Source organism: Peromyscus maniculatus, chromosome 17 (assembly GCF_049852395.1).
Source record: "Peromyscus maniculatus bairdii isolate BWxNUB_F1_BW_parent chromosome 17, HU_Pman_BW_mat_3.1, whole genome shotgun sequence".
NCBI classification, from domain to species: Eukaryota; Metazoa; Chordata; class Mammalia; order Rodentia; family Cricetidae; genus Peromyscus; species Peromyscus maniculatus.
In genome coordinates, this window is record NC_134868.1 from 38,163,961 (window position 1) to 38,183,030 (window position 19,070).

At 40.9% G+C, this 19,070-nt stretch overlaps 1 protein-coding gene across 4 annotated transcripts in view; it reads left to right on the plus strand.

Annotated features, from left to right (window-relative positions):
• Tnks (tankyrase) overlaps positions 1 to 19,070 on the plus strand; it is a 159,493-nt gene that overhangs the window by 89,938 nt on the left and 50,485 nt on the right. For all 4 annotated transcript variants that reach the window (XM_042262492.2, XM_006973957.4, XM_042262494.2 and 1 more), the window contains 3 exons: positions 15,329 to 15,423; positions 16,922 to 16,988; positions 17,279 to 17,465. In XM_042262492.2, coding sequence (XP_042118426.1) covers positions 15,329 to 15,423; positions 16,922 to 16,988; positions 17,279 to 17,465 — 349 coding nt within the window. The remainder of the gene's footprint in view (positions 1 to 15,328; positions 15,424 to 16,921; positions 16,989 to 17,278; positions 17,466 to 19,070) is intronic.

Here is a 19,070-nt window from a genome sequence, read left to right on the forward strand (position 1 = left end):
TTGAAGACCATATGTCTATCTAAAATATATCTCTGTTTGACCTTGAAAATATACCTAACATGGCCACAAATTTCATTGTTAGATAACTAACTGCTAACCTGTATTTCTTTATTATCCTAAGTAGCTTTCAAGGACTAAAACTTTACATTTTTTAATGAGCTGCATAAGTATAATACCTTAAACAAGAGTAGAAATAGTATAACAAAATAACCTTAAATTTGCATCAATATACAAAAGTATCTTAAACAAGAGTAGACATATATAGTGTATGTTCTAACAAAAATAACCTTACATTTGTTTCAATGTGCAAAAAGCCATACCAATGTAAAATATTAGAGACTAGTAGTTGTTTTTAGTTTAAAAGTAGATTCAATAATTTACCCTTTATCTTGTCATTTCTATATCCCCCTTTTTCTTTTCAGAATGAGATCCCTGAATTTAATCTGCTTTGCTTAGTTTCCTCCCTGACTGTGACCAATAACAACTTGCAACCAACCCACCTGAACAATGACAAACATCCATAATCCACCAAACAACCAAAAAAACCACCTGCCCCACCTCTTGGGAATGTTGGCATCATGTTTTCTAGATTGCTTTCCTGTTGTCTGGGAGTAAGGACATCTCTAGGGGACCCTGAGAAAATTGAAAGCATGGTCAAGTCCTGGGAGAACTAGCTGTATCATTTGTTGTCCAGTCTCTGTGTAATGGGAAAGTGTAGGGCTTATCTTAAAGTCCTGGTTGGAGTAATCTGTGAGGCTGAATCATCTCAGCTAGCAGCTTTGACGTTGTTCTGGATGCAGAATTTTGCAGAAACTGCAACAGAGGCATTTTTGAGAGGCTGGATCACCTGAGCTACTTGACTTCATTGGTGTCTGGTCCTTTTTTTCCTTCTGAAAACACACAAACTTTTAAAGGTAACATATATATCTGTGTTAACACAAGTATGGAATGTATAGTGTGTACAAGTCAGCTAAAGATTTTCTGTCTTATGTTTGAGCGGGTAAAAGGCATCTATTAACTTTATAAGTTTGTTTGGACTGTATAACCAAACCTCCACCCATGTCACATGAAAGGATGGCATGTAATAATAAGTCATGAGGACTCTGTAGCCACCAAGATTTATCATGTCTCATCCAGTCTCAGAGCTGTTCCCATAAGTAGAGGATCTGTATATATGTCACCTGTCCTGTAGTCTTTCTTGGTTTTTTTTTGGTTTGGTTTGGTTTGGTTTTTTAGCTTTTATTGTCTGTAGCCAAGATTTTCAGGAGGTCTTTCCCAATCAAATCTGATCTTCATTAATGTTGAAGAGAATTTGAACTTTTTCTTTCCTGTGAAAACAAAGGCACAACCTTTCCCCTGAAGCAACATATTTTCTGACTTCTATTTTGAAGTTAAATCATTCTTAAAATATATAGGTTGGCTTAATTTAGCAGTTTCCATAATTCAGTGCCTCTCAGCAGCTATTGTTTTTTATTCATTAGCATTTAAAATTTAAATTTGACAAAGCACCACACAGGATTCAGACATCCTGTATATTTCCCATCTTTATATGACTTATTCTTTTTATATTACTTTATTCTTTCTTTAAAGACTTTATTATTTTTAAGTTTTTTTTTTTTCTATGACTGGCTGTTCCCATTTTCTTTTCATTCTGTAGCATCTAAGCACTTTTTTAAACATATTGTACACTTTTAGAGGTTTCCTGTGTCTGGACCTGGCGTTACTAACCTACAGTGTTCTCTGACCACATGGTGTCGACAAATCTGAAACTGCCATGTGAGCTGCCACACAGGCTCAGCCTAGCACATAGCACCATGCCTCTGTATGCTGCCACCAAGCACTAGCCCACCTGAGAGATCTGGCTCCTTGTCCAGAACTTCTCTTAGCTTTCTCAGGCCCTACATTTGGATATTTGAGTCCCTATGTTGGATGCCATATGTAGTAGTAATTTCTCATTGGCCATCAGCCCACAAATAATGACATGGAGACTTCTTATTAATTATGAAAACTGCTCGGCCTTAGCTTAGGCTTGTCCCACTAGCTCTGATAACTTAAATTAACCCATTTCTACTAATCTACGTTCTGTCGTGTGGCTCGTTACCTCATCTCACCATATTGCTCATGCTGCTTCCTTTGCATCTGGCTGGCAACTCTGCCTTTTTCCCAGAATTCCCTGCCCAGAAGTCCCATCTGTACCTCCTGCCTAGCTATTGGCTCTTCAGCTTTTTTATTACACTAATCACAGCAGTACATTTTCACACAGTGTACAAATATCTGAGTTCCCCAGAGGTCAGAAAGCAGTTTCATTTCTGCTTGTCAGAATGGACTTGAGCATGAGGAGTCCAGTGGTGTCGGTCTTTTGGGCCTAGTATGGGAGGTGATTGCAAACCAATAGACTCCTACAAACCACATCTAACATTCTACAAACCAGTCAGAATTGGAGCTTGTACCACACTATTATAGACATTTCCATATTCCCTTTAAAAATAAACAAGGGCATTTTTTAATGATATTTGATCCTATAATGCTGCCTTCATTAAATTATTATACACAGTCTTAAGGATAATTACAATAGAAAAACACACACCTAAATCAAGTTAATTTCTCTGTCTCTGCCCATGGCGATTAGCCATTTTTTTATACAGTTTCTGAGTCCAGGGAAGCTCAACCAGAACTTTTCCTTTCTGGAAGACCATCATTTTTGGCCTCTGATATTATTTCCTGTCACTGTCAGATGTGTTCATAATTACCTAAGTGTTCTGTTTTAGCTCTGTCATCTAAATGTAAGGTGGTAATACTTATTCTCTTGGGTTTTATTTCTCCCAGTGTTCGCCTAAGTCTTCCTTTCTCTAATAAATAAATATATTTGAATTCATCTCTCTCTCCCTCCCCCTTTTTTGTTGTTATTTTGTCTTTGTCTTGGGTTTGTTTCATTTTTTTGTTTTGTTTTGAAACAGGGTCTCACCATGTAGCTCTAGCTTTCTTGGAACTCACTGTGTAGACCAGGCTGACCTTGAACTCACAACGATCCACCTGTCTGCCTTTGCTGGAATTAAAGGAGTATGCCACCACATTGGGCTTTTGTTTGCCTTTTGAATTTTTAACAAATCCTTTCACAACAAATGGCCTGAATTCTGTCTTTCCATTTAAAAAAAAAAAAAAAAAAAAAAGATGGAGTGGGATTACAGTGTGTGTTTCTAGGTAAGAAAAAATGTGTGTCTTCTGCACCCACTCCTGTTGCCTTGATGTCACAGACAGGAAATAGCTAATATCTCATGTTTTAAAAATACTTTAATATTGGGGGCTGGAGAGATGGCTCAGCAGTTAAGAGCACTGGCTGCTCTCGAGAGGTCCTGAATTCAGTTCCTAGCAACCACATGGTAGGTAGCTTATAGCCATCTATTACTGTAGCCTCATGAGGTCTGATGCCCTCTTCTGGTGTGCAGATAGATGTACATGCAGATAAAACCCCTATAAGTCATAAATCAGTCTTTTTTAAAAATTGTTTATTGTAGTTCTGGGATTACAGGATTCTTCTTGCTCATTACATGTAGTCACTCAACAGAAACTCAGTACCTGCCATGTGCATGCTGTTCTGAATATCACAGGATAGAAATAACTCCAGTGATGGAATGATTAAGAAATTACCATGGATGTTGAAATTAATGCACTAAAAAGTTTTAATATTATTTTTGGTGTGGTGATTATGAAGTATAGAGTGAAGGAGAGGTTTTTTTCTGTACTTTTTATGGCATTACTATTTAGGTGTTTGTGAAAATACACAAATTTACAGACATACAATTGGAGGACTGTAGTAAAAGTAGAAAATTGGATGTCTTGCATGTTAGATGCAACTGTAAATATTTGCTTCTATAACAAAAAGAGGTGGAAACTCTGGAAATAGAAAAGTAAAGCCATAAAGAACTGGGTTGGAGAGATGACTCAGTGATTAAGAGCACGTACTCTCTTGCAGAGGACCAGAGTTGGAGTCCTAGCACCCACACTGAGCTGCTAACTGCCCAGACCTCCAGCCTGAGAGGATCTGATGCCTTCTGACTCCTGATAGTGCACACACTGTCACGCTCTCTTCCTCTCTGTCTCGCTCCCTCTCCTCTCCTCTTGCTAAACCAAGGCTGGAGAGAGAGATGGTTTAGTGTTTAAGATTTAAGAGTGCTTACTGCTCTTACACAGGACCTTGGTTTGGTTCCCAGCACCTACATGGTGGCTCACAATCACTTGTGACTCTGGCTTCTAGGAGATCTAATGCCTCTTCTGGCCTCCTCAAGGTACAGCACACATGTGGTGTACATATGCTCATGTAGGCTAACACACACAAATTTAAAAACTATTTTATATGTAGATCAATGAGAAACAGTATAACATACTATCATGCCTTGAAGACATCATGATGAAAACATATGATGGGGGGCCATAGGCAGTCGTGGCTCACACCTTTAATCCCAGTATTCAGGAGACAGAGGCAGGCGGATCTCTGTGAGTTCAAGGCCAGCCTGGTGTACAGAGCAAAATCCAGGACAGTCAGAGATGTTACACTGAGAAACTCTGTCCGGAAAAACAAACAAACAAACAAAAAAGAAAATGAAATAAGAAAGAAAGGAAACCTAGGGTAAACTTGAAAACGCAAATAAACTATGAGGCCGGAGAGCTGGGTTTGTGCGCTTGGCTCTTCAGTTTCCACAGTGTGTGTGGAATTTTCTGTTTACTCATTCATAGATGTTGATACTTGTTCCCAGTGCACAAGGCATTTGAGAGAGTTAATGTGGCCAGTGTGCGTGGGACAAACACTATAACCACAACAAATCACATCTTTCTTTCACATAGAAGTCTTTGACTGTACTCGGATACACGTTTTTCAAGTGTGCGTATATACATACATCCAGAGCACAGCTGCCCAAGTAACGCTGCTGGTAGCCGCTTCATCTGTCAGTTGTGGGTAACTGGAATACTGACTGGGAGAAAAGGAGACACCGCTTTCTTTCCTAGTCAGGCGGGCAGGAGTGGGGCTTCTTTCAGATGGCTGCTGAAGTGACCTGTCCACAGCCGCCTGGGGGACTTGAGGATTTACAAACACCCCAGGATGTAGTCACATCTTAAGATACTACGTTCACCTGTTTTGAATTTGTGTCTTACAGAATTGTTTTTCCTCCTTGCCAAAAACAAAAACAAAACAAAAAACCAAAACCCAACAACTTTGTGTACATTTTTGTGGTCATGGGGAAAGGTAAGGACTTCAAGCTAGGTGACCAGATGTTAACTTATAACTGTTATCGGTTATATGGTCATAGCAAATTTTAATCTATCCTTGACATCTCAGTTTTGTTTTCAGTATAAACAGTAGAGGATTTGACCCATATGTACTGTCAGTTTTAACCCCCTAAACTTGTAATATATTTTGTTATTTCTATGTCAGCTATTACCAGTAATACTGAGTTGGATTGCTCAAGAGTCTGTAATTCACAGTGGGTAGAACACACGTGGTTATCTGGGAGAAAGTTCCTGTCTGCCCTGTTCCTCTGTGTGACAGTGTTAGCATTGTCTGGGGCCATATACCTGGCTTCCCCAGCCCTGACTGCTCTCTGGTGTCATCTTCATTCCTGCCAAGTCTTGTTAGATAAAGGTCATACATACCATTTTCCCAATCTCTACTTTTTACAGCTTAGGGTTGGAGTGTTCCTTGGGACCAGGGAAGGTTGGAACTCATGAAGGCTGTATCTGGGAGCTCTTCCAGTCATGCAGGTTAATTGTGTATCTAACCAAAGCCCTTCTGTAGGGCAGCCTTGCAGAGGTGTGCATGCCTCACAAATGCAGAAATCCCTTAGAGTAATCTTTCTTGCATATTTGTTCGGATGCAGTATATAAAATCTTCATGCTTGTGTATATTTATTTCTATAACAATAGGGCTTGAAAATGTCTTTGGTTTTTCATTAGCAAATTTTACCAAAATCATGTTTCATCAGCTGCATCATCGTTTCTGTGGTGGTATTAGTAGCTCTGTCAACTATGTTATTTCTCTCACTAAGAAAGTAATTTCTCAAAGGTGGCCAAGTATTGAAAAGAAACGATAAAACTTTGTGTCCTGCTGGGCGGTTGTGGTGGTGCATGCCTTGAATCCCAGCACTCAGGAGGCAGAGCCAGGTGGATCTCTGAGTTCGAGGCCAGCCTGGTCTCCAAAGCGAGTTCCAGGAAAAGTGCAAAGCTACAGAGAAACCCTGTCTCGAAAAACCAAAAAACAAAACCACAAACCACTTTGTGTCCTGTCCCTAGCCTGCTGCAATCTTCCACATTAGTGGAGCAGTGAGTAGAGAGTTTGTACTAAGTCATTTGGCTGTTATGATTCATTATTAAATTCTGTTTAGAAGTTCAGAAATGGCACTTCAACATCTGCTCTACAAAGTGTTAGAATCTGAGTTTAAAGTGGTTTTTTTTTTCTCCTGCCTTTGCAAATTATCAAACATTGCATGATAAAGATAGTCTAAAACATCCTGCAAGGATTATGACTGGGTACAATCCTGACTTGAACAGACTAGCCAGGTAGTAACACACACTCTGTGTTCTGTAGAAAGTTCTTAAGGGATGAACTTGTGTCTGAAAGACACAGCTAGGTATGGAGAGTTTGAGAATCAGTAAGAAAAAAAAATGAACAGCTAAAATGGACTTAAGAATTCTCAATTTGAGGGCTGGAGAGATGGCTCAGTGGCTAAGAGCACTGACTAATCTTCCTGGAGGACCCAGGTTCAATTCCCAGCACCCACATGGCAGCTCACAACTGTCTGTAACTCCAGTTCTAGGGGATCTGGCACCCATGGTAAAACATCAGTGCACATAAAAAATAAATAAATAGGAAATCCACTATCTTCTGAGACAGGGTCTATCGGTGGACTGGCTGGCTACTTGTTTACACTCCCTCATCCCCTACAGGTTACAGGATGATTTAGCCTTTATTTTAATTTTTTAAAATTTATTGTTTTTTGTGTGTGGATGGATGTTTTTGCCTGCATGTATGTCTGTGTACCCATGAGGCCTAAAGAGGGCATTGGATCCCCTGGAACTGGAATTACAGATGGTTGTGAGCTGCCATATGGGTGCTAAGAATTGAACCTGGGTCTTCTGGAAGAGCAACCAGTACTCTCCAGCCCCTAGCCTTTATCTAGAGATAGGGTCTTACTGTGTAGCTCTGACTAGCCTAGAACTGGCTGTGTAGACCAGACTGGCCCCAGCTCCCTACTGCTCCCTACATTTCTTTCTTACCGTTTCAGAGGCTGTCAAGTGCAAGGTCAGATGCCAGCATGTTCGGTTGCTGAGGAGAGTCTGTTCCTGGCTGCATTTTCACCAGTTGCTCACATGCCAGCTGAAAGCAGTCTCTTAGCTCATCTTAGGAAGTCCCTAGCCCTAGACGTCAGTGAGACCATAATACTTCCTGTCACTTTAGGTGTGGACTTCAACAGGAATTTAAGGGGGTTACAAGTAGTCAGCATGACCTGGTTTTCTCAAAGTATAGAAAATGTTTATAATACACCTTTTAAGAGGATTTTCCAGTAACTGGAAAAGTATTCTAAGATTGGCATTGATAATAAGAGTCAAAACTATAAATAACAAGTATAAACAGTTGAAATACTGAATATTGAACTAATACCAGAAGCAGGCTAATTCTAAATGCATTTTCCTTTTGTAACTCTGACTTAATTTTTGTATTGCAACACAATACACTACTCTTGCATACCCCAAAAACACCAGAGAAAATAAACTGCCTTTATCTGGGTTCAGTACCTGTGGCAGTGGGTGATGGGAAGGCTGTAATTGAGGACAGCTGGAGGCCTCTACCTCTGATGCTGCTGCATTCACCATGTGAATTGATCCCAGAATAGCAAGGACATCACAACTGAAGGAAGCACAGTGGCAACATATCTCCACCACCCTAGAGGTCTTCACACCTTCACAGCAACTCAAGGAAGCACCCAATTTCCTGGCATCCACTTACCATGACTACCTGCATGGCTAGTGTAAAGGAGTAGTCCCTCTGTGTCCTCACAGGTCACCAGTAATGACTACCTGCATGGCTAGTGTAAAGGGAGTGAGTAGTCCCTCTGTGTCCTCATGGGTCACCAGTAATTGCAATTTGAACTTGTCTTTTCAAAATTAAGTTATCTCTCTATTGTAAAATAAATTATCTGTCTATTATAAATTGTCCAGAACTTTTTGTTTTTGTTCTTATTTATGTGTGTATGTGTGCTTTGTGTGTGCATGTACCTGTGGAAACCAGAAAAGGGCATTGGATCCCCAGGAGCTGGCATTAGAAGAGGTTTCTCTGTGTAGCTTTGGAGCCTGTCCTGGAACTCGCTCTATAAACCAGGCTGGCCTCCATCTCACAGTGATCTGTCTGCTTCTGCCTCCCAAGTGCTGAGATTAAAGGCGTGAGCCACCACCACCCAGCTGAATTTTTTATGTTTAGGTATGAAAACCTAAGATTGCAAATATTAATTGCAAGAGGAAATTCAGGGCCAAGGATAGGGCTCATCAGTACAGCACTTGTGTAGCATGTGGACACCATGAGTCCAGTTCCTAGCACCACTTGAGAAGGGGAAAAGGTTGAACCTAACCCAACAGCTATCCATTCAAAACATGAAATAAGGGTAAAAAGGTATTTATATGAGTTGGGTAGTTTTCCTCCTTAAAACACAAAATACCAAAGTACGGTCAGACTAGCAAACTGAAAAGCTAGAGATGTGCTTTCAGAGTGCTTATATGTGTCTTTTTTCTCCCCATACACCCTGTAAGAAGATGCTAAAAAACTGTTTCCATTTACATATTTGACTTCTTTGGCTGATTCTGATCTAAGGTTAAAAAGAGAAACTCAAATTAGTTGCTGGTTGAAGAATCCATGTGATTTCTACAAGTTCAAATCGAATTAAGTTAGCATTTAGAGCTCCATTGTCCCATGGGTTACCCTACTCATTTCATTTATCTTTATCTTTCTAATTCATTTGTGTAAAATACAGTCTTTATATCTTCACTTTAAAAAGACTTTTAAAATTACTTTTCTAACATTACTGGGGTTTGAATCTAGGGCCCTCTCTGTAGCTGGAAGCCTTTCTCTGTCTCGCCCGGCCCCCGCATCTACTTATAAAATAATCATTCAGAGGCTTAATATTAATTACAGACTGTTTGGTCTATGGTTCAGGCTTCTTACTAGCTAGCTCTTACATCTTAAATTAACCCATTGCTATTAATCTATGTATCGCCACGTCTCGTGGCTTTACCTGTGTTTAATTACATCTTGTTTCTCCAGCAGCTCGCAGCATCTCCCCGACTCAGCCTTTCTTCTTCCTGTCTCTTTGCTTGTCTTTCCCACCTGGCTATAACCTGCCTTGCCATAGGCCAAAGCAGCTTCCTAATTAACCGTGGTAGCAACACGTATTCACAGCGTACAGAAAGACTATCCCACAGCACCTCTCCATGATAGGCAAATGCTCTACCACAGACATATATCCACAGCTTTTTTTATTTTGAGATAGGGGTCTTGCTAAGTTACTTAGGCTGGCCTTCGACTCCGAGTTGAACTTAAAGGCAGTTGAAATATACAATAGTAGTTTTTAAAAGTGTCTCATAGGTTCTATAACTTTAAATTCAGATATTTGCATTCTTACTTATAGATGAGTCTGTTACTTTAGAAGAACATTCTCTCTGAGGCCTGTAAACTACCCCTCTGTCTCTCTTCATGTAATTCATCTAGAATTCACAGACCCCAATCACCCCTCTGTCTCTTCATGAAATCCATCAAGGCTCCAGTTACCCCTCTGTCTCTCTTCATGGAATTCATCAAGGATCCACAGGCTCCAGTCACCCCTCTGTCTCTCCTGATGGAATCCATCAAGGATCCACAGACCCCAGTCACCTTTCTGTCTCTCTTCATGTAATCCGTCTAGAATCCACAGATCCAAGTCACCCCTCTGTCTCTCCTGATGGAATCCATCAAGGATCCACAGGCTCCAGTTACCCCTCTGTCTCTCTTGATGGAATCCGTCTAGAATCCACAGACCCCAGTCACCACCCCTCTGTCTCCCTTGATGGAATCCATCTAGAATCCACAGACCCCTGTCACCCCTCTGTCTCTCTTGATGGAATCTGTCTAGAATCCACGACTCTTACTAAGAAGAGGCTCTTAAGTGACAGCTGGTCTAGCCTCTCAGTACAGAGTTGAAACCTTTTCAGGGAATAATGCCAACAGGTTGTGCTTAAGTGAATTTTTGTTGTTTTTCTTTTTTGTTTTTTCAAGACAGAGTTTTTCTGTGTAACCCTGGCTGTCCTGGAACTTGCTTTATAGACCAGGCTGACTTTGAACCCACAGAGGTTCCCCTGCCTCCTCTCCTGAGTCCTGCAATTAAAGATGTGTGCCGCCACCACCACCTGGCTATGAATTTTTTAAAAAGAGATCTTCCTGAGTGAGAACTCAGTTTGTATCCAGATTTAGCACCAATTTGGGGTGTCTGAGAAGAGATACTGACCAATCAGAGTAGCCAGGAAGTTTTTCTGCATGTAGTTGGCACAGTTGGAGGGGCTTACTTGAAAGAGGAAGTGCCCATCTTCCCAGGGATTGTGGAGAAAATGCTGTAATGGGAAGGAAGCAGAATAAAACGGCTCTCCATGTTCAGTTTCCTTACTCGCCCTGGTCCTGTAGTAGGCAGCTGCTGTTGTGAAGAAGCCCAGCATTTCTGGGGTGCTCATCCTAATGGTATGGTCTCACTGTTGATGCATACAGTTCATTGTAACCATCCAAGAATCTGAGTGCTGGCATACTTAGACCCAACAAGCTCCTAGCCATAGATACATACTTGCTATTCAGCCACACTGTTCCATTTCTGAAGATCCTCTCTATGAGTCTGAGCTTTTAGTGGATGGAAAAGAAGGAATGCAGAATGAGAATGATGTCACCCTTCCTGGATTTGGTCCCCTCTCTCTACTATTATCTCCCTGCTCATTTGTCCTGTGGTGGTAAGAGTTTCAGACCCAGGTACTTGCTGTGTTAACCAGTTAATACACACACACTTTGTCAAAAGAGTTAAGAAACTTCAAGGATGCTGATCTTCATAATTATACCACTTAAAAGTCAGGCTCAGCAACGAGATGTACTTATTTCTGGGGATGCATGCCCATATTGATTCTCTGGCTTTTAATTTGTTTGGATTCTCATCTAAGTATCAGCGTCTCAAAGAGCTCCTTAAAGCTTTCCGTCATAGCAGATTAATCATGTCTCTGTTGATAGAAGTTTAATAAAGCTCTGATTGTGTTTATTGTGCTTGCCTAGGAATTTTGACTTAATGGCTGGTGTAGTATTTTATTTGTATCAGGGAAACACTGATCTATTTTAACCAAATAATAGATCTAAATGAGATATGCTTTGATAAAATAGAGCAAGAATTGAAATACTTAAATACTCATTTATAGGCAGTGAGTAAATAATCATGGTACAGCCACACAATAGAACTACTGTATAGTCATTACAAAGAATAAGACAGACTTCTCTATGATAACATTAGGAAGAAAAAAATCAAATCACAGAAGACTGTAATGCAGTCCTTTTGGTGTGTGTGACAGAAGCAGCCACAGATGAACTCGGGGAAAGCAAACACACTGTCACAGACACAGACACAGAGACTCTCCGAGGACCCGCGAGCAGCTGGAACTGGGATCACCTGGGAAAGGGCATGCTGGGCTGCAGAGGAGTACAACTGTGTTTTCTGCACTGCTGGAATTTTTGGAGCGATTACATTATTCTAGACATTTAAAGGGAGTTCTACCCTGGAGAAAATGATTCATATAAAGAAAGTGATCATTTGAGACCAGCTAAAATTGAGAAAATACTTTATGATAGTTTCACTTTTGAAGTCAGACTTAAAGAAAGGCATGATTTTATAGATCAAAAAAAAGTTGAATTTTCAGGTTTTGTATTTGTTCATATTTATGTGCAGCTTTTCTAAGACACAGTTTAAAAGTGAGACAACATCTAAACTCATAGATTGATAGAAGCATGGCTGCAAAGCTGATAGCACATGTAGCAATCTCACCACTAAGGTAAACGTTTAATCTTGAAGCTCTGTCTCCTGATGGGGTTCTTAGGTCATAATGGGTGAGAGATGTGGGTGCTCTGTAAACTGTAGTAATGGGTGAGACAAGTTAAGATGTTGATTTGAAGGAGGAAAGTTAAGTCCCAGTTTATAAACAACCTAGATGTAGCCACAAGCTCATCCATCACCTTAGGGAGGAGACAGACAAAAGGCATTTTCTTCAGTAGGGCACTATTTTAACAACAGCAAAAATCAGGGTGCATGAAGACTGTTTTGGATTTGAGAAATTTACAAGACACAGTAACCTATTATATTAATCTTGGTTCTTGCAAACAGTTTTATAGGAACAACCATAAAATTGGAATATTGACACCAACATTAGATTATAAGTTCTATTTTGTTAGATTTGATAATAACTTGGAAGTCTGAAAGAAAATGCCATCTGTGGAATGTGTGGAAGTGAGTTGTCAGTGTCTGAGTTTGCTTTAGAATACTTAGGAGGTGGGGAGGAGATGTAGTCAAAAGAGATGACAGAAGTCCTTGGAACATTGTCACACCAGCTAGTGACTATTAAAATATGAGAAAGGAATGCATGGGTGTTTAATATTTCTCTAAACTTATTTTTAGTGAAATGGATTTCATATTTGTATGTTGAAAAATCATGAAACTTTATTTTACAGAGTCATTTTGTAGTTGAAACTGTAGAACAAGAATCTGGAGGAAGAATTTAAATAGCATCCTGTATTGTGAGGTGTGTGGAGCTATGAGGGACTGTGCTTGAGTCTCTGGAAGAAATAGTGCATTAGATGACAAAATGGGTAGCCTTCATCGTCTTGAACTGACTCTTCATAGTAGTCTTCTAAAGTATTGGATCCTCCTAGGAATGCACGTACATGTAAGGATACACGTGTACACATAGTACCCTTCTAAGGTACTGAGGTACTAGATCTTCCTGGGAATGCATGTACATTGTAGGATACACATGTGTACACGCACGCACGCACGCACGCGTGTGCGCTTTCTGGCTTTGGTACCTTTGCACACGAAGAAGTTTGACCAGTATTAAATCCTCCTGGCGTCCTGACTGTAGTGCGTTTCCTGAGCTAGGAGAGTCCTGGACAGACCAAAACCAGTTGGTCACCATTGCTTGGGAAATTCCAGAGGATTTACTATAGCCCCACTGAATCCTCATCTTAAAGAAAATAAAAACACTATGCATTATGGATTAGACAACTCTCAGGTGACTTAGACTAGCACTTCACAGTTGTGGTTTTAGTCCTCCCTAGGATGTACATCGAATAGCACACCTGCCCGTGGTGAAATGTCAGGGTCTGACTGTCTTAGTTTGTTCCTGCTGCTGTGATAAAATGGCCTGAGAAATGCAGCTTAGGTGAGAAAGGGTTTCATTTAGCTCACAGTTCCAGGGTACAGTCCATCGTCGTGAGGTCAGGACAGCTCATGCAGAGTGATTGAATGCCTATGCAGAATGATTGTATGCATGCCCATGCTCAGCTGTTCCCTCCATCGCACCAGTCCAGGCGCCAGCTGATGAGCATGATGCCGCCAACATTCAGAGCATGTCAGAAAATGGTACCGTACCATGTGGAGCCCTTTCAGTTCATTAGCCTAGCCCCCAGTTCTGTCCATCACCACCTTGCCTCTGCTTCCTTCTGTCATGGTTCAATCCAAACTGGACACTATCGTATTTCTCACTGCCTATTTACCTGAGTCAAGTTACCAGGGCCACCAGTTCTTAAAAGCTTTTGAAATTCCTTAACTCCATTTTTCTTTTTTTACACCAATTTATTTCAAGCATCCTCTCATTTTTTACCTGATCAATTACAGAGCCTCCTCATTTATAAATGTTTCAATTGTTTATAAACTAAGCATATCATCACTTTTGAAGCATCATAATTTTACTCAAAGAATTTCTTAAAAGTCTGAAAAGTAGGAACCTGACTTTTTTGTATTTTGACTGTTTACATAAACTATTAAAATAAGTGTATATATTGTCATTTGGAGATTTGTTCAATTTCGGAAATGGAAAGTATTGAATCAACTATGAACAAAGTTGTGTAAAGGGCATTATAAAAAAGGAAAATCTTTTTTGCTCATAGTCAATTCAGTTGCCACCTTTCCCACAAAATATTAAATGTCAGCTTTGCCAAATAACAGCTTTGCTGGCTTACTGAGCGGCCATCCATAGCAGCATGTCTCTGGAGGGAGCTTCCCATCAGAAGCGTGTAGAGTGGGCAGCCAGTGGAGATGCTACAAGCCCAGGGAATGGATGAGCTGCACTGTCTGGTGTCCACTAGAGCGCCTTCAAACAGTTCTTCAGGGATGCTTCTCGGTCTTTCCCATTCAAGTCTGAAAGTTAGATTCTTACGTTTCCAGATACTGGGAATAGGACCCTTACTTAGAATAAAGAAGAGTGGTTCATGCTGGAAAGGAAGAGAGGAGCAGCGCAGGCCTTGCAGGGCAGAGCTTGACTAGTGAAGCCCTTGAGGCCCCGGGAGGGACATAGATGGGGTCTGTTAGCTATCCCGTGCTGCTGTAAACGGATGCCGAGGAATGTATAAAGAAAGTATGTTTGAGGCCGGGCGTTGGTGGCGCACGCCTTTAATCCCAGCACTCGGGAGGCAGAGCCAGGCGGATCTCTGTGAGTTCGAGGCCAGCCTGGGCTACCAAGTGAGCTTCAGGAAAGGCGCAAAGCTACGCAGAGAAACCCTGTCTCAAAAAACCAAAAAAAAAAAAAAAAAAAAAAAAGAAAGTATGTTTGGTTTGTAGCTCTGTGACTGGAAGATGCAGTCGGCATGATGCCAGCGTCTGGCAAGGGCCCCTTCCTGCATCATGCAGGAGTGAGTGAGTGTGTGTGACAGGGGAGGGAAGGAGGCCAGGAGGAGGTCATGTAGGAGAGAACAAGAGAGCAAGCCAAAGCGGGACTTGCTTCGTGAAAGCTCCCTTTAGAATACCAGCCCAGGGCCTCCAGAGCCCTAACTCACCTCCCGAGAAGAGCAGTCCCCTCCCTTGAAGGCCCTACACCTGGACACTGTCACTGTGGTGACAGGAGTTTTGATGTGGACAGACCAGACAGAATCAAGCCTTGCAGATACCGCTGGAGACGGACTTGTCTCTCTAGAAAGGGGATCGTCCCTTGTGTGGTTATAAGCTGAGTGGGGACCAAGGCCATCTTTACAAAAGCAAACCTGAATTGGTGACTGATGAGCCCTTCTTTTCTTTTTCAGTCTACTCCCTTACACCTGGCAGCAGGCTACAACAGAGTTCGGATAGTGCAGCTGCTTCTACAGCACGGTGCTGATGTCCATGCAAAAGACAAAGGGTAGGCGCAGCCATTTCTGCCTTTTGAGGATTTCATGGATGGATGATTATGCCGTTTTCATCATTTGATAGTCTGAAGTAGCTCATTAGGAATGTTCAGTGGGGCTGGAGAGACTGGGGTTTCATTCCTAGCACCCAGAGGGCTTCTCACACCTGTGTCCAACTCCCATTTCACAGAATTCAGTCCCCTCTCTTGGCATCTGTGGACACCAGGTACATAAACATGCGATACAGACATACATGTAGGACAAACACCATACATGTAGCATAATAATAAATTTAAAATAATGTTCTCTGGTTTGATCTCAGATCGTATTTTATGTATGTACTATAGACTTCTCACAATCCTTTGTTAGACCAATTTAATTTTATTGCGATTCTATTTGAAATTATTTTTCACAGTTATAATCATTTTCATCTCTTAAATTGCATTTCAGAAAGATTTAAAAATACTGAAAATTGTGATTATCTAGTATAGTAGCTATTAAAAGATTTCCCACTTATTAATAAACTATAATAATGAGTAAATGATTTTTTAATTTAATTTTTTTTAATCCACTTAAACTAATTCAATCAAGATGGTCCTTATAAACATTGGTACAGGAAGTAATGGATAAGAAACAAAAAAATGTGTCGTTTTCTTTATGAATTGATAAATATTGGAAGCTTACCCATTTCCTTCTGGTTTCCAATGATCTGTGGACATTTGTTTTCTGTCCTATACGAAAAGCTAACATTTCTCATATTCTGGCCTTAAGATGTCAAGGATAATTGACCCTACCCAGGTGAGGCAGATCATGTTCGGCTTCTATGATTGACAGCGTAAAGAAGAAATGCCCTAGAGGGAGACTTCCTTCATTCAGCTCACATTCGTGTCCGGAAGCATAAAAATGAACTCGGTACTTGAGACAGTTACAAGAAGGAGAGTCCATCCATTTCAGATCTGCCCCTTTCCATGCTGTCTGTCTCTTGTTGTCAAGTTTTGTGCCTCCTGTGAATCGTGTGTCCCTGGAGAGAAGGGCACAAGTGCCTGGCACCCTTGTATACCTGTTTTCTTGTGCATATCTGAAAACAGATGAGTGAAGAACAGGCAGTCGTCCAGAAGCACACAGCAGGAGAGGGCGGCTTCTAACCTCACTTAGAAAGGGCACTCTGATAGGAGAGTTTGGGTATTTAATTCTTATTCTGAGATGTAGTACAAAAGTGGATTGAAGTAGGACTATTTCGGTTCCCTGCCAGTTACTGTGCATGTTACATACTGATATTTGTTTACTAATGCATTGGTCTTTCCTTTAATTCTTCTGATGGGTGGTTTTTATTATTTTCATGGATCATGCATAAAGACCACAAGATAAATACTAAAGGTGTCATATAAGCTGTGCTTTGAGTTCTTTCCATAAATTCTTAAAAAACAGAATTTATTAGATTTCTTTTTTTAGCAGTTCACAACCAGATGGCTGTTTGGAATTTCAATATTTTAATTTCCTCTTTTCATTTAGCGGACTTGTACCTCTTCATAATGCATGCTCATATGGACACTATGAGGTCACAGAACTGCTGCTAAAGGTAAGAGAAATCCAAAATATGGAATAGTACTGGCTTGATTTTTGTTTTTTTTAGCTTGTTGATACTTCGTGGATTTTTTTAACAAGTTATGTTATTATGACAGTAAGATGATGTATAAAAATATTTCCACTGCTTAGAAACTTTGAACATTCAACTAAAACTGTTTTTTAAATGCTGGATTTATAACAATTGTATTCCGAAAGTTATAGCTGACGTTTTCAGTGAAATGCTTTTTCTGGGTTTGCTCCCCTCGTGGAGATGGTTACTAATGTCGGGCTTTTCTGGTGCAGCATGGAGCTTGTGTCAACGCTATGGATCTGTGGCAATTCACTCCACTCCATGAAGCTGCTTCCAAGAACCGTGTAGAAGTCTGTTCTTTGTTACTTAGCCACGGTGCTGATCCGACCTTGGTCAACTGCCACGGCAAAAGTGCTGTCGATATGGCCCCAACTCCTGAGCTCCGCGAAAGACTGACTTGTGAGTGTTGGTGTGCCTGGTGTGGCTAGCCAGAGTGAGAATATCTCAGCTCTGCTTCCTTACCCCGGCTGTTTTCCAACTAGACAATGTTCTCCTCTTCTTACACGTGTACGGGTTTATCATAGTCATTTCTAATCATATGCCTTGCTTCAGTATACCACAAGAGCCTTTAACACACACATACACATTATACATACAACACATACACTATACATAATACATACATACATACACGAAGATGTGATTTTTGTTTTGTTTTTTTTTTTTGTTTTGTTTTTCAAGACAGAGTTTCTCTGTGTAGCTTTGCGCCTTTCCTGGAACTCATTCTGTAGCCCAGGCTGGCCTTGAACTCACAGAGATCCACCTACCTCTGCCTCCCAAGTGCTGGGATTAAAGGCGTGCGCAACCACCACCCGGTGAAGATGTGATTTTTTAAAGCCCGATTCTAGTTAGTTTGTCAAGGCTCCTGTTTTTGTTTTATGTTTTGTTTTGTTTTGTGGTGTTTTGCTTTGGGGTCTTGGGGGTTTTGTTTTTTGGGGGTTTGTTGTTTTGTTTTGTTTTGTTTTGACAACTAAAGGGTAAGGTCCATCAACAACTATTTACTGAATATGGTTTTCCTGTGTGACAGACATTAGAAATACAGCAGTATACAAACCAAAACAAAAGGCTCTGGGCTCACAGAACTTACATTTTTCTGCCACTGGTAATTAAAGGTGATGCTGAACATTAATTGTCCATCTCTAGAAAGTTGCACAGTCATGTTCTTATTCACATGTGAGTGTTATGTCCCAGACTTGTGATTTGATGGACATAATCTTCATAACTATTAATATGTATTATATATGTGTATATATGTTTAAGGAAATTGCACGTAGTTTCAGGTGTGCAGAAAGTTTATATAGCTGGCACAGAGAATTCTCACCTACAGCATATCTAGGTTGCTGTGTTACTGACATTCTGCATTAGTGTGGCCCATTTATCACAGTTAATAGTAACCCAGCATGGACACGCGGTTAACTGAAGGCCACACTAACTAGATGTCCTTGGTGTTGCCTAGAGTCCCCTTTCCATTGGGTTCTCATTCAGGTTGTCACACTGTCGTGTTACAGCCGGACTGACATGTATGCAGTTCTCCATGCGGGCATTGGAGATTTGAGTAGGCTAGGTATCTCCACCTAACTTGAACTGCCTGGGGTCTGCCTCCAGCCTCGTATGTAGGAGGCCAAGAGTAAGAAACACCTAAGAAAGTCTTTACGGGGACACCTCAAGGAAAAGAGTGCTCACGGTGACGCTCATGCCCTTTGTCGTGAAGCAGTGTTTCGGCCAGTGTTTCTGAAAAGAGTAAATTTCCTAAAATTTTAATCAGGTATAGAAATTGAAATGTATTGTATTCATGTAGTCAGAGTAGGTTGGATTTTCATCAAGTGTGAGCCCAGTCATGACTGGGGAACACCTTTGTTGTCCCCTTATAGAACTCCACACCTACTCACCCACTCACTCACTCACCCACCCACTCACCCACTCACTCACTCACCTACCCACTCACTCACTCACTCACTCACCCACCCACTCACTCACTCATGCCATGCTGTAGTGGATTATATA